At 40.2% G+C, this 16,765-nt stretch overlaps 1 protein-coding gene across 10 annotated transcripts in view; it reads right to left on the reverse strand.

Annotated features, from left to right (window-relative positions):
- Positions 1-16,765, reverse strand: part of LOC120373759 (activating transcription factor 7 interacting protein) — a 180,480-nt gene that overhangs the window by 99,393 nt on the left and 64,322 nt on the right. Inside the window, exons 1-2 of one of the 10 annotated variants that reach the window (XM_039492641.1) lie at positions 16,523-16,568; positions 15,894-16,021 (exon numbers count right to left, since the gene is read on the reverse strand). The exons of 4 other annotated variants lie outside the window; for them this stretch is intronic. Coding sequence is in view for 4 of the 6 variants with exons in the window: in XM_039492586.1 (XP_039348520.1) it covers positions 16,431-16,465 (35 nt within the window). In the remaining 2 variants the exon portion in view is untranslated. Of the gene's footprint in view, positions 1-15,823; positions 16,022-16,430; positions 16,581-16,765 lie in introns of those variants that run through there. 5 more of the 10 variants (XM_039492604.1, XM_039492612.1, XM_039492633.1 and 2 more) reach the window with 5 other exon arrangements.

Here is a 16,765-nt window from a genome sequence, read left to right on the forward strand (position 1 = left end):
TAGCAACTATTTTTCTATGGAGTAAAATAGCCTGAACAGAAGACTGGGTCAGAGAAAGGCCTTGATGCTACATCCCTATCGAGAAGTGCTTCCATTTGGCCAGGTAGGTACTTCTAGTGGACGGCTTCCTGCTACCTAGCAAGACCTGTTTAACTTGCTCCAAACAGGCCTGCTCCTCTGGTTTCAGCCATGTAACATCCACACAGTTAGGTTAAGTGAGGCAAGGTTTGGGTGATGCAATTGGCCATGGCCTTGCAAGATCTCCTGCAGCCAGAATGTCAATAAGGCTGTTAGATGATTCCTTAAGATCCTCAATCTCTAGTCCCAGGTGAGTTGCTACCCACTGCAAAATATCCTGATGGACTCTAAAATCGTCCTACAGATGGGAGGTACTTTGTCCCGAGACGGCCTCATCTGGGGAGGAAGCGGGCTCCTTCCTCTTCCTCAGCCTCATCATCATCCATGGAAGCCACATCGTGAACATCAGTACCGGGGTTGGTGTCCAGTCCCGAGCGGGAAGGGTTGGTAGACTGCATCTCGGAAACCACCAAGTATGATAAATGGGAGGGAGGACATGGTACTGGTGGAAAACCCATGGGATTCCAGTATGGCCACTGCATATGCCATTGACCCGTTGGCCTGGTGCTGGCAGGAGACCCGCACCAAGGTCCAGCAGTTCACAGGTTGGGTTTTGGTGGTGGTCCTTAGGCTGAACGTATAGTTCCCCTTTGGACTCATATTAAGAGTCCTCCCTCAGCGACCATGGTGGAGCAGTATCACTCTCTCCATTCGGTGCCAGGAGGCCAGGGACCAACAGCAGACCAGAGATGGCCGCAACAATGGTATCATGGTCTGCTTGCCCCCAGAAGGCCCTGGGAAGCAGCTCTTAGCATCATGCTCCTTCCTGCTCATGGACACTGGAGCCAGCAGCTGTCCCATCAGAGTTGGGGGGGACCAGGAGCGAAAGTAAGTTCCTGGCCACTGCAAAGGCCTCCAGGGTCAATGGAACCGTCACACCACTGGTGCCGCAGTGGCTTCTGAGCGTTGGCAGCAGATCCCACACCAGACTCAATGCTATGGACAGAGTTGATGGTGACATCATAGGATTGAGAGTGAAGGAGTGACTTGACATGGGTTGCGAACCGCTGCCTTCACCATGCTTGTCCTTCTGCCCCGACGAGCACCCGCTGTCAGCGTGCTGCTTTTTGTGCTTCTTCCTCGGCACTGGGAATGATGAACAGTAGCAGTAGTTAAATTAACAAAATATGAAACAACCCCCTTCTCCACCCCACCCCAAAAAAAATACTGAGAAGGAGCAAAACGTCCTGATGGACCCTGAAGCAAGAGGGGTTGTTCCAGCAACTACCACAGGTAATTACAAGGAACTGAAAGGGTGCATGGCCGGCAGTGCCCCTTATACTGGCGCATGAGCAAGCAGCACCAGAGGGCACTAGAGCCAGCCCGACCGTTATCACTGAGGGGAAAATCTCAGGCAATGGTGCATGTGGAACGCACACCCCTAACCTAACGTAGAGTGGACATGAGCAAGCACTCAAAGAAGAATTGATCAAAATGCCTAGAGCCTGGATTGCAGAAGAAAGGACCTGGATTGAGACAGATCCTGTACAGCCCCTATGAACTCTATCTTCTAGACTGGAGAGAGAAGTTTTTCTGTGCTGATTAACAGTCCTAGAGCACTGAATTTTGACTTGATCAGGTTAGCACTGCTCTGCATTTGCAGTTTGGACTGGCCTTGGACAAGCCAGTTGTCTAGGCAGGGGTAAACCAGCACTCCCCATCTTAAGAGGAATACAGCTACTATTGCCGTAACCTTTGTAAAGACCCTGGGAACTGCTGACAGGCTGAAAGGCAGCACAGTGAACTGGTAATGATTTTGATTTACCAGAAATTGGAGATACTTCCTGTGAGCTTGACTGATTGCCACATGGCAGTATGCACCTTTTAACTTGAGGGCAGCATACCAGACCCCAGGTTCAAGGGAAGGGATAACTGAAGCTTGCAAAAACTTAATCCTTTTTAAGAATTTGTTGAGATGATGCAGGTCTAAAATTGGTCTGAGACCTCCTTTCACTTTTGAGATTAGGAAACATTGGGAATAAATCCCCTTCCTTCTGAGGCCACATGGAACCTCCTCTATGACTCTCAATTAAAAGAGTGATTGAACTTCTTGAATAAGGAGTTTGAGTGGTCCCTGATGACAGACAGGGAGGGAGGGGTAGAAGTAAACTGGAGAGCACATCCCACTTTGCCAGTGCTCAAGACCCACTGGTTTTAAGTAATCTGGGACCAAGGACAGCGGAAGTGGGACAAATGGTTTGCAATGATGAGGGGTTTAGGTCTGGAGGCCTGGAGACTGGTATGTCAACCTCAACTGTCACATCAAAATGCCTGATTTGCAGTTCCCTGGTGTTTTGAGGAGGCTGGAGTTAGAGGCCTATGCCTGTAACCCCAGACCTCTTTTTTGATAGGTCCTACTGATGAGGAGGAGCGAAATACTGGCGTCTGCGCTGTGGCCAATAGTGCTTCTTAATTGGGGCAGGCGTGTACAGACTTAAGGACTTCTGAGTGGCTCTAGAATTCTTAAGTCCACGGAACTCGCTGTTTGTCTGGTCCAAAAAATAAAGAAGGATGCTCAAATGGCAAATCCTGAATAGTACTCTGGGCTTCACAGGAAAGACCAGAATACTGGAGCCAGGATGATCTCTGCCTGACCACTGTGGAAGCCATGGTTCTAGCTGTCAAGTCTATGGTGTCCAGCCCCACCCAAAGTGACATTCTTGTAACTGGCCTTCCTCATTGATCATGCAAGAGAAGTCCTGCCTAGTATTCTCCAGAAGCAGCTTCTTGAATTTTTTCCATGGAGCCCCACACATTAAAATTGTATCGTCCCAACAGAGCCTACTGGTTAGCAATATGCTATTTCAAAACCCCTACAGAATACATCTTTCTGCCAAATATGTCTAGCCTCTTCATATCTTTTGATTTGGGGATGGCAGGCTGGTGCCTCCATTCTTTTTCATTAGCCGCTGTGACAACTAATAAGCCTGGATATGAATAAGTTTAAAAGGTACTCCAACCCTTGGGAAAGCACACAATACCTTCTTTCTGCCCTTTTAGAGGTGGGAGGCAAAGAGGATGGAGTCTGACATAAATAAAGCCTTTACTGGCTCTAATATCACCTCATTAATTGACATAGCTACACTGGAGGGGCCCACTGATGATAGCATGTAAATCAGGAGATGTGAGGATTCGCTGACCTCTTTGATCTGTACACCTAAGTCTGCATCCACTCTCAAGTTTTAACTCCTGATAAGAACTCTGAAATCATCAGGAGGAGGAGAAGTTGTGCTGTACAAAATGGCCTTGTCTGGAGAGGACGAAGAGGAAGCCAAGACAGGAGGAGGCAGAATCTCTTCTATCAGCTGTTGCTCCAGGTCTGGAACCTCCTCTTGATTCTCTCTACCAGGCCTGGTGCTAGACTCTGGGGACTGGGCCGCTCAATGTGCAGATTCAGCCTTTCTAGATGAGGGCACTGAGTATGCATGCTGTGGGAAAGATCTGAAGCTGGGGGAACCCCCAGAGATTCCGAAACGGCCACTGATACGGATCTGGGCCACAACGGTCCCAGCCATATTCCCATGGTAGGTCCCATTGAAAGGTCACGGAGGAAGGTGAGAAGAGAGAATTTGTGCAGACTGGCAGGTCCTACTTTGGGGCTGCAATACTACAATCCAACCTCCAAGTCTAACAATTAGTTCCCTTTTCTTAGACCATGGTGGGCTAAATCCAGTTGGTGTTGGGAACCAGTGCCAAGAAACTGGTGATGGAGGGAGCGATGCCTCATAGCAGGCTTCCCTTTGGATAGTTCCGAGGCACCATCTGTTCAGGAAGCAGGCAATTGCAGCACCAGAGGTTGAACTGCTGGCAGAAGGGCCAAAGGACCAGACTCCTGGAAGGAAGGTGACACCAGCACTGAGAGGCAGAGCAGGTTTCTTGCTCCAAGGTGGTTGGAACAAAGACATCTTGTTGTGGTGCTGAAAAAGCCAACAGTGCCCTTTGTGGAGCCAGAGTGGACTATTGCAACTTAGGCACTAGAGGAATATGTTTAGATTTCAGGTGCACTCTACTTGACTCCTTCCTGACCATGTCCAAGACTTAGGCTATGTCTACTCTATAGACCTTCTAGCAGCACAGCTGTACCGCTACAGCTATGCCATTTGCCAGCAGGAGAGCGCTCTCCTGCCAACATAATTAAACCACTCCAACAAGCAGCATTAGCTATGTCCATGTAGCACTGTCCACACCAGCTCTTTTGTCAGTGTGTTTTTTTCACAACCCTGACAGAGGCAGTGTAGACAAAGCCTTAGAGAGTGGAGACTTTCCCCTGGCTGGTCCCTCTCTAGAAGCTTTGTATTTCTTCCTTGATAAGGGTGACGAAGAACGGTGCTGAGATTCTGCTAAAGCTGGAGGAGCACTTCTCACTGACACTGCAGCACTCAGTACCATGTCAGACTGGTTAACTGACAGTAGCCTAAGCACCACCTCCATCAGCAGTTCAGCCTAGCTTCCCTATCCTTCTTTGTCCTAGGCTTGAACTCTCCACAAATCTGGCACCAGTCCTTCATATGTTCTTCCCCCAAGCACTTCAAATAGCTTCAAATAGCTATTATGTGGGTCACTCTGTAGTTTTAAAAAAACCACATTACTATCCTAACGCAATGAACACTGTGGGAGGAGCTAAAAAAATAAATGAAAGGGTTAGGGGTGGCTCTGCCCTTTATACCTGCACATAGTAGTGAGCAGAAGCAGGGGAAGCTCGAGATACCGAACAGGTAGCGCGGAGGGAATAAGTTTCCAACTGCAGTGCACTAGGCATACTGACACCAAAAGTGGAATGCACATGTGCAATGACTTGAAGAACAAAAACTCCTAAATGACAAAACGTTTACAACTTCATGTTAAAAAGCCCCCCTTTCATATAACTTTATCCCTATAGATTATGGGACCTTGGTAACATTTTTCTATTATATGGGTAAAAATATGGACTAACACTGTACTGATAAATCTGTAATTGACATAAAAACAACTTTTAAAGAAGCACTTTCCTCCAAATTATTTTGGGTATGATGTATAGCTTTCAAGAAATTACATACTTACAAACACCTATTCCCTACATCAAACCTGCTACAAAAATTAGAAAGCTCTCTCTCCAGGTCACTAAACTGGTTGATAATTGAGGCAAACAATTAAGAAAAATATTGACTAAATGCTAGATTTAAAAATCAATTTCTAAACTCCACATATACTAGCTGACAAATCAAATCAAGTCCAGCCATTCTAAGGAAGCTGAAATGTTCACTATACTTTTGCAAATGGAGAAAGTGTATCAACATATATATCACATCACTGTCTTGTTATACCAGTTGCTATTAAGACCCTTCTTATAGGAGAACCACTGCCCCTCCAAGAGCCGCAGTTTCCTAATCTATAAAACGGGGATAATTATAGTGACCTCGTTTGTAAAGCAGTTTGAGATCTGCTGATGAAAAGTGCTACATAAGAGTTAGATATTATAAGATAAGGAGTGATTTCTATTAGGACTAGACTGTGAACTTGTCTTGGATCTACTCTAGTTTTAGATTCAGTTTGAAAGGATTAAATTAAATGTTGTTTAGAAGCAGTAGAGGAATATAAGGAACTCTCTCTACTCCAAGAATGAAACTGTTCAGTAAAAGACCTAGGCCAAATGCTCAGCTGGGGTTAACCAGGTTAGCGCCATTCAATACAATGGACCAATGCTGATTTACACCACCTGAGAAACTGGTCCCTTGTGCTCAATTTTTAAATTTTTTTTTTTTTTTTGCACTCTGGTAGCAGTGGAGAGAACTCATCCCAGTATGCATCTAGAAAGGCAGATTTGATTTGCTGGGGATAATGAAGCAGTAGGCTTTGTTGATGGTTTTCGTGAAATCTGAAGGATCATTTCATGAAAACATTGAATGAGGCACTGTTCTGCAAATTGCCAGTTTACCTAATCTCCTCACATATATAGTAAGATGAGGCCCTGAAATATAAACTCGTGTGTCAGAGGCCCAGTCTGAGGCCTGAAGCCTGAACCAATGTACTTCCAGGCATTGCTAAGCAAAAGCTGGGCTGTGAGCCAGAGGCGGGCCCCACTCTCAGAAGTTGACAAGAAGAGGGCTGCTAGAAGCAGGTGCATCCACACGTAAGTGCTAATAAGAGGAACTTGTGCCAAGATGGCATCAGAACACTCCACAGAGATAATGGGGAACAGGCAGGTGCATCTTAAAGACAGGATCAAAAGGACAGCATGATGGATAGATCTGTTTGAAACAACATGATCAAAGGAGGAGACAGCACCCTAATGAGCCAAGGGGCTGTACTTCAATACGTTGGTAGGGATGAGTAATCTGTCCTGTAACTGTATAAAGGTAGGTCCCAGAGTGCGCATCTTTGTTTGGCCTAGGGGGCAGTGGAAAGTCCCGCCACTGACTGAGCCGGTCCATTGCCAAGGGGGGCACAAATTCATAGTATGTCTTGTAGAATCTACAGGAAACTATTACTGTGCTTTGTTTGACAATAAACTGGGCTTGGGTTCCTTTGTACCTTACTAGAGTCTGTGGTCTTTGGGGGTTCTCTTGGGGTTTGCTGTGTCAGCTATCTGTACAGAGCTGGGGCAGCACACAGAGGGAACACGCACGCAGCTGACTGTTATCATCGAACAAGAGCAGAGCACCACACCAGTAGCTACTGACAACATATATTGAAAGATTTACAAATTAAGGGGACAAATGGATGGTTCACTGTCTCCAAAAACATGCAAGAGACAATAAATTCTCCCAAGTTTAACGTTAACGCAGCAGTTAATGATTTATTTTACTATGTTTTTACATTTACCAGCTCTTATTAAAAAGAAAGTTTTTCATCTGAGAATTACAAAAGTTTGTGCAGGCTATGTCAATACCACACTAGGTCAGTGGTTGCCAATCTTTCTGGGCTCAGGACCCATTTGTAAATGTTGACGGCTTGTCGCAGGGGGAGGGAAGGAGAGAGGCCCTGCTTGAGGAGGGAGAGGGAAAGGTGCCAGCCCATCGCAACCCAGTAAATAGTTCTGGAGGGGAGAGGAGGGAGGTTGTGTCCTGTGCCCAAGGTGCGTGGAAGAGTTCAGCTCTCTGCAAACTCTAGGGCTGCAGTGCCACTCAAATTTGTAAGAGGCATTGTGACCTAGTACATGGGGTTGTCGCGCCACTTGCTCAAATTTGGCTTGGCCAGTCTCCCATCATCATGACAGAGGGGCAGCTGCGCCAAACCTGAGTAGCACTGAGATCCCAGAGGTAGTGCCATCTGGAGCAGAGAGCCCAGGCCAAGACAGCCCCATCGGACAGGAGCTGCCATGCAACCCTTTGAAACATTCTGGAAACGCAATTTTAGGTCGCAACACACAAGTTGAGAAACTCTGTACTAGGTCCCCACTATGAAAATCTCATCCTTTGTATATGGGAAAATTATATGCTCCTAATTTAGAAGAAACAACTACTTGATTTTCTTTACAAGCTCATAAAAGTTGGAATATGCAAAGGACCAATTTAAAATTCTGTTCTTGAACCCTGAGTGGAGTGATTTAAATCACCATGATTAATCTATAGTTGATCACTGATTTAAATGGCTCATTTAAAAACAAACATACAGAAAAATAAACATTTATTTAAAGCAGGCTGAGTCTTTGTAAAACTCATCTGAAAATCTGTATTACAACAACATTCGATTATAAATTTATAATGGTCAAAATTATAAAAGGTGGGTTTTTAAGTGCCACCACTAACAGGGTCTTATTTGATTTTTACAAAACCCTAACAGGCAAAAAAAACCCAAAACTTTGAAAATTAAGGCCCTGATCCTGCAAACACCTAAAGAAGGTATACAACTTCCCTCATGAATATACTGCCAATAATGAAACTACTCATGTGCTTAACGTTAACCAGCTGCATTCGTGTTTGTAGCATCAGGGCTCAAACTGCATTTCTATTAAAAATTCCCAGGGCATAAAAATGTCTGTCACTTCAAAATAATACTACTTCATTGTTCACAATGAAAAGTTACATATATTTCAATATATTAACTAAGTTTTCAGAAGGACCTACGTTCCTTATCTACATATATATAAACTTATATGGGCCCCATTATCATAGTATCCAAGCACCTTAATCTTTTTTAATGTATTTAACACTCAGAGGCAAGGAATATTATTGACAGGGATTCTGAGGCACAAAGACGCAAAATGACTTGCCCAAGGTCAAAAGTCTGTGGCAGAGCAAGAATTTTTCCAAGTCCAAGGCACTTTTTCTAAATGATGTAGGAACACAAGTCCCTTGACTTCAAACTGCAGATCTTAATGAAGGAATACAGCCTGGCCAATGCACTTCAGCTTTCTTGACTTGTGGAGGTTCAATAGACAGGAAGGTAGCGTTGGTCAGAAGGGCTATTTGCTTATCAATTTAGGGTTTGAGTTTGTGTTGTTCTCACAGAATGTTAATGAGACTCTGGACTTGTCTTTTTTCAGCTTAAATGAGCATTCTAAGTGTGAAATTTCTTAGTAAAAAAAAATCTCTACATAAATCTGAAATTCTACTAACTAGGAAATTAAAGAAGAATCATAAAACATTTACTTTAGCAATTAAAGACTATAAAATGGGAAGTAAAGAACTAACATGTAAATAAAATATAATTTAGATTGTTTAAAAATAGATTCGATAAAAATCATTATTTAAAAACATTCTGCTCGAAAACACTCAAAGGATCTGTTATGATTCAAGACTTCAGGCATCCCTGGGGGGCGGGGAGGGGAAGACAGTGGTACTGTAATTGGAAACTGTCTACAGAAATAAGTGAGCTTTTCTCATTAACCCATTTAAAGCTGCTATGATGCCTGCCTGGAATGCAACATCTTGTAATTTAACCAATCAAGGTAGGTTCCAAGCCTACAGCCACTAAATATTGTATTCTGTAATTGATAATACAAGGAAACTTCCTGAAAGAAGATACAGTAGGACCTCAGAGTTACAAACACCTTGGGAAAGGAGGTTGTTTGTAACACTAAAATGTTCGTAACTCTGAACAAAAAGTTATGGTTCTTTCAAAAGTTTACAACCGAACACTGACTTAATACAGCTTTGAAACTTTACTATGAAGAAGAAAAATGCTGGGTTTTTTCTAGTAGTTTACATTTAAACACAGTACTGTACTGGTTTTCGGGTTTCTGTTTGTTTCTGCGGCTGCCTGATTACGTACTTCCAAGTGAGGTGTCTGGTTGACTGGTCAGTTCATAACTCTGAGGTTCTACTGTGCAATAAAGAGAATGTTTTTTCCTCCCAACTGTCTTCCATTCACATTTACATTATTCATTAATGCACTTCCTTATTATTTTTACTCTTTTCTACCTGCCAAACTTTAGTTCTCATATTTGAGTAACCATTACTGTTTAGACAGCATTCTGATAGGCAAAAAAGAAATACATGTTTTGTTTAACCTCTTAAACCTGCTCCCCATATTTACGCCAGGATCAGTATGTCAAAGAAGAACATCTGTATACGATTAACTGCTGCTGCACCGCCAGCAGAGGGAGCAAGCACTCAAATTTTTATGATACCCATAAAATAGTTGCTTTGAAATTTATTTTTGTAGCGTCTCCCTCATCAGATTATAGCTGTTTAAAGATCGACCAAATGTCAAGTCCAAATGACTTGTTAGTATCCTTTTAAGTTATCTACACAGTGTGCAAACCCCCCTAAAATACATTTTACACAAGTATTTTTAATATGCAAGTTAATAGATGCACATGAAAACATTTAAAACACTTCAAACGCATATGCTTTATAAACTAGCACACATCTCCTCCTTCCTCTCACCAAAACAGCTTCAAATGAGCTTAAGGCAAGTAATTTCACACCTCTGGAGATGTTCATCTCACCCTACTTGTATAATGTAGAAGAAAAATTTCATTATTTATTGTGCTCATAGCCATCCTGCAATAAAAATTTTAACAAGGAGATATGTCTTGGAATAAAAATCTGCTTTACTGCTTTAATTTAAATAATGGAATAATTTTAGGTTTGGCTAATCTGTCTAAGGAATTAAGAGAGTTTGAGAAGATAACAGAAGATCCTCCCACCAACTTGTTAAATGTAATGTGCAGATTGTAAGGGTCCTTTATATATGAACTAATAAGAGAAAAGAAGTAATTTAAATTTATGATCTCCAGGACCACAATGCAATAGAATTATACAATGGGATTTTTCTTGTGTGAACCTTTAATCAGAATGAAGTTTGCAACCACATATAGTAATTTACAAACTAAGGTAAATACATCTCAATAGACATGAAATTTCAACTACAGTGTATACAGGAAAACAGTGGATCTCTGTTTTCAGATGCCTTTTATAATTACAAACGTACAATTGAAAAGCAAAGCATGTAAAAATCAGAAACATTACCAATTTGCTTTGTTACATATTCCTTAGTTGTCTAAATAATTAATGTGGAAACATATTTAATTTTTTTATTAATGTGTATTTACTATATTATGCAGAAAAAGGAAAGGCACTTGACTATTTTGCTTTTTTACAAGACTACCGTACTATGGCAAACACCCACAGTAGAATGTAAATTATTTTTTCTCCTCTTTTTCTAAAATAAAGATGCATCTTCCAAAACTTTTTTTTTTTTTTACATTATGAGAACAGGTTTTATTTAAACCGTTTTTAACAGTTTACTTTGTGTCCAAAAATATATTGTCTAAAAACCTTCCTAAAACCAAAAGTTTAAATATAATTATAATTTTTAAAATTATTCTAAAAAGGAAAAAAAAGTTTTTTTAATAAAAATCCATCATTAGGTGGTGATTTTAACGGACATGCAGATCTTTTACAGATTAACTACTGCAGCCAAAGAACATTAAACAAAAGCTAGCACAAACTCTGAAAAGTTAAAATGAAAATTACATTTGGTTCGTTAATAAATACATCACTGCACACAAAACTTAGAGCATAACTTCCAGCCATACCCACAAGGGAGCACACTGCAGCCATGTAACAGTTCTCTTGTAGGCGCAGAGTGTGACAAGAAACAGCCAAAGCAATAAGGAAGTAGCATTCAACAGACCGGTTCATACAGGTTTGGTCACATCCGTGCAAGCCAATCAGCAGTCTTCTTTCACATATCTATCTACCTTCCCTGACTAAAGGGGGTAAAGAGGCCACGTTTCAAAGAATAATTCTAGAAAAAGGCTACGCTTATCAAGGACTTGCCTGAGCAAAATATCTAGAACCACTGTTATTTTCAATTTACATAAATTAAATATCCTAAAGTGTCCAAGTAGTAATGCTTTGCTTAAGACTCTTCAAATAGCGTTTTGAGTACTTCCACAATTCTTAAAAATCACATGACCAATTCGCAACAAAGAAAGTACTGCCACAGGTGCCCAACCAAGCAAAAGTAACTTTTATAAATCAGGCATTTCTTATCTCAAGGAAAGGCATTTGTACAGTGGTGCACAAAATGATTCATGTATCTAGATAGAAAACGTGCAAGGGGTTGGATTCTATAAATAAAGTTTTTAAAAAATTTGCATAGATGGCAATCATAATTATGAAACATCAACACGCACAAATATTGTGTATATCTAAATTCACTTACGACAATTCCCTTAGCCTTCTCTTTCATATTAAGCTTGAAAATCATATATAGTTCTGTGCCAAATAGGCAAACACCACCAGGAACATCTCTCCAATAATATCTGCAGATTTTTCTCCCTACTGAAAGGCAAAGGACCAACATTCAAACGGCCAGTGGCTATATGGTAAAACCAAAAATGTGCCAATGTATTTTTAACAATACATGAAGGACCCCTTCTTCAGCCAATTAGAGAGTTTTCCCTTTCCCTTCCTCAAGTCTTTTGCAGGAGAGATCACTGCTGTGAAACAACAAAGGCAGGCATTAGCATAGCTGCTATGGATTAGCCTATAATCGTCTGCTCATATGAGCAGCTCAAGAGCTGCTCAAAAAGTTAGCCAATCAGCAGCCAGCTTTCTGAATCCTGCCTGGTAACAGGAGACAGACAAAGAGAAGGTTATGGAAAGCAGTGAAACAAGTTGGGATCCAAACAACGGTGCACAATGGTTCTTTTCATAATACAGTCAATCTAGAACAGTGTTCACATAAAATCCCCAGAATGTGTATTAGCCAAAACCATCATAACCACAAAAACACTTGCCAAAGAGCAAGAACTATGTGGAGGAAATAAAGATGGTTTTCTCTATGATCATGTAAATCAATGCCCTTCATAGTTATCCAAATATGCAAATCTAGTTAGCATTTGGCATAGTCAGTCCAAGAAATAAGAAGAGCAATTGATCAGGGCACTTTGTTCTAGGTGCAGAGTCCAAAACTCCAAAGTACAGAATGAAAGAACTGCATGGAACCTGCATTTTTAAAAATGGTTCCTAAAACTCAGTTTTCAAACTGGAATGAACTGCAGTAACAAGTTAAAATAACCTGGCATTAATTCTGAAATTCACAGAAAACAATTATATCCTTATACACAAAGGAAAAAACTACACTGTTTCCATGTAAATCAATCTGAAAAAGAGGACAGATGCTAAGATGTTCTGCACCAGTGATATGTTTGGATATCGCTAACATATATTTTCTTAAGTCTACCTTATCTGATTGCAGTTCAAATAGCAAAGTGCACAATATACAAAACATCACCTATTTGGAGTCTTTCACAATTATATCTACTTTTGAAATGTAACGAACAGGATTGTTATATAATAGATTGGCAGCCACAAATACAATTTATTTCTGGTACATGTTACAGAAATTTTTGAGTTAGCTTTTGAGTTCTCCCCTTTAAAGCTAAAATTAAAGGAGTGTTAGCTGAACAATATCAATTAAACCTGTATGTCAATTTTAGGGTGAGAATTTCTTACAGCATTTATATCACAGTTTGCTCTATTTTCTAATAAACATATTAACAGATTAAATATGGGATAGTTCTAAACCTACTACACTATTTTAATAGACTTTTTACTATATATAATATTGACCTTTCAATGAAATGGTTAAGTAGTAAACAAGTTCATAAACAAACAGCCTTTCCCCCTTCTAGTACAGAGAAGCCTTGTAATTTTTCAAACATACCCAAGAGGGAGCCTGGTGCAGCAATGCTCTTAGTTTACATAATCTCCCCATAGGAAAAATAAATCAGCAGTTGCTTCATTGTTATTGTACTGGGAAAGAATTCAAATACCTTATCTGATTGGCTCAAATCAGCAGTTGCCTGACAACCAATCAGATATCAGCTCCTCAAATTCTGCCCAGCAACAAGGGAAGCACACGAGGGTACTACCAAGAATCCAGACAGGGTGTGAAAACAAATAAGGCTGAACTATTGTACATAGAAATGACATTTTAATCAATATAAGCAGATTCCCAAATAAGTGCTAAACCATTTAATCAGAAGCCCTTTTTCTGGTCTGAATGAAACAACTGAAGCTTCACAACAGAACTAGGTGATAACTGTAGCAAACCAGACATTTACAGTCTCAGTAAAGATACCGCATTTTATATCTACAGGTCCTTGTATGCTAAATTGGAGCAGGACATATTCTAAGACCACAAACTTTCACTAATGTAGACATTAGTTTAAAAAATGGGTTAAAAAAAAGCAGCTGAGTTTAGATACTGCAGTGGTTAACCCTTTCCCCCTTAGAATATTTCATAATGCACATATTCTTCTCACTATTCCAAAAGACAATTCAAGCACTGCTCCTCTCATGAGAGCAAAACCAAAGTGAGACAAAGAATCATTTTTTAATACGCGAGATTCTCTCTTAGACCACAATTCAGGAAAGTACTTAGCACATGTTTATGTCCATCCCTATGCAGGCTATGTCTACATTACCCCTTATGTTGGCAAAACTTGTCACTCAGGGGTGTGAAAAAAAAACACCCCCTGAGCAACATAAGTTTCACCAGCATATGCACTCGTGTGCACAGCATCTCCCACCAACATAGTTAATGCTGCTAGTTTAGGTGGTTTTATTATGTTGACAGGAAAGCTCTCTCCTGTCAGCAAAGAGCGGCTACACAAGCGATCTTACAGTGGCACAGCTGTATCAACACAGTTGTGCCACAGGAAGCTTGCTAGTGTAGATATGGCCTCAGTGAGGCACTTAAGCATGCACTTAAAATATGTGCTTAAGTGGTTTGCTGAAGCTGGGCCTTAGCGAACAGAACTTCAGTTCAAAGTATTTTTACCTTTTCTATACCATTTCTATTTGAGGAACAGTTCCTCCACCCCACCACCCCCTCGAGGTAACAGCTCAGATTTTTCCTAATTTTTTGTGTCTTGCACCTCCTGGATGTGCTAAACGGCTTAATGAACCTGTAACTATGACATTAGTTTTAGAACTCTCTTCCTACATTACAGGGCAGCTGCTCTGTGTAGGTGCATTTACTCAAATTAAATCTTTCGGCTTTACCCAAGCAATTCCACAGAGTTGAATATAACTTGGTCCACTACTATCTGTCTTGACAGATGCTATAAGAAGTGGAAACAACAACATTCATTCCCAAAATGTATGTTTGTTTTTAAGGGGGGGGGCGGCAGAGCATCTCTCCCAATAACTTGGTATTTCCATTAAAAATGCACATTCCAGTAAGCATCACAAAAACAATTCAGGTTGCTAAAAGCAATCAGTTTGTTAACTTGTTAAATCAGATTCTCTCTCTCTCTCTCACACACACACACCCCACACACACCCTCTGTAATAAAATATAGAGAAGAGCCTCAACTTGTTCTCAGAATTACATTTCAATGCTTATTTGGATTATGAAAAGTAGCAGTATTTCTTGAAGGGAATTTAGCCATATTAACAAGACTCACTGGTCTATTTTTTCCTTTCTTCCTAGGACTATTGTGGAGTTTAATCTTTACAGAGAATTCAAAACCTCAGCTTTCCATGAACTGCAACACCTCAAAGCCTTATGTATAAATATTGCTACTGCCACACATTTGTAAAACAGCAGAAGTTAATGTTCTAACATGGTGACATTTATAGCCAATCAAATGAGAAAGCAAATATGTTTGTATATAAATACAATTTGAGTTAACACTTTTTAAAGATGAGTTAGTACATTTTAAACGCATCTGTGGTGTTGTGTGTGTGTCTTATTCGCATTTTTGACATAACACAGGATTCATTACTACCACTCCCCATTTGGCAACATAATTAAGCAATATCAACCAGAGTTAATTATGCCAAGGAAATTGATACACAACATCACAACACTTGTAGAATTAAAACCTATATCTACTTCTGAAATCCCCAAATGAAATGAAATTATGCAACATGCAACAAAAAAAAATACAGATTGCACACTTGAACTAATCATTCATATACAAAAGGTAAAAAAAGAAAAGATTAGTTACTACACAAAGAAAAACCTGACAATTATTTAAAAAAAAATGAATTCCACTTTTGTTTTGAAGTTTTTCTACACATTACAAGAATATCGCCTAAACCATACCTATATTATAGAAGAAACTTACAGTGAATACTTACACAAAACACATGAGGACTAAAGCTACAAGAGAGAACATTAACTGGCATATGATTCACTATTCCAAGTTAGGCCTCTTCACCATAAATAAAAAATGTTCTGTTAAAGTGCATACTGAGTTGGCTCTATCTAATGAAGAAAGTAAGGCATTTACACTTACATTTAGAATAGCTTTCTTCTAAATTAGTCCACTTACTACGTGCATCTAAGTGCAGTGATGCAATTCTGACCTCTTAGCCTTTGCAACTGTGGCATCAGACAGCTCATCTCAGAAGAATCTGATGTCATTAACAGCAGCCCTCTGAGGTCACTTGTTAGACATAATGAAAGAAGAAAGTGAAGAGGAAGTGGCAAAAAACTGTAAAATAAGCAGGAGTAGCATTAAGAAATTGTGTTAAACTTACTGTGTGTCAAACAAAACATTAATATTTTTAACTCCTTTCTTTTGGTAACCAAAAATGGCTATTTGAAAATCTACCCTAAAAGAGCATTTGTTCAATTTCTCAAAAATGTGAATTTTAACATGCTCTTAATATACTAGGTTTGTTTTTCTCTAGGGAAGATTTGCTTTCCACAGAGAGATGATGTACACCTGTTGGGGACTGTTTTGTTTATTTGCTTGCTTCTATGCACTACCACAGATATAGGTCACTACTAAAAACACCAGATCCTTCTAATCTAATTCAAGAAAGCAAGACTTCTTGTTCCTTCAAAACTTGTTGATGTTTTATTTCCTGTAATTAAAACTTGGTTAGAATATTGATTACCTTTTTCTTTTTTTTTCTGGGAGCGGGGAATCCATTTGTTTACTTTTACATTAAATAATGATAAAAATTGTTTGTAAATGTAAAAAACATACCCAAAAGAGAGCCCCCTGCAGCCATGTTGCCACCTTATCAGCTCTCCCAGCAACAGAAACTATACTTGACTAGTCTGATGTCACAGGACTAAGCGGAGATTTGCATAGCCCCTCTGGTTGGCTGCTGAAGATTAGTTTGCATACACCTATCAGTAGCTGGAGGCTGAGCAATCAGAAGGAGAAATACAAAAATCTGCCTGGCAACAAGCTGAAAATAGAATCAGTACACTGGGTTGAGACCTC

Source organism: Mauremys reevesii, linkage group 1, assembly GCF_016161935.1.
Source record: "Mauremys reevesii isolate NIE-2019 linkage group 1, ASM1616193v1, whole genome shotgun sequence".
NCBI classification, from domain to species: domain Eukaryota; kingdom Metazoa; phylum Chordata; order Testudines; family Geoemydidae; genus Mauremys; species Mauremys reevesii.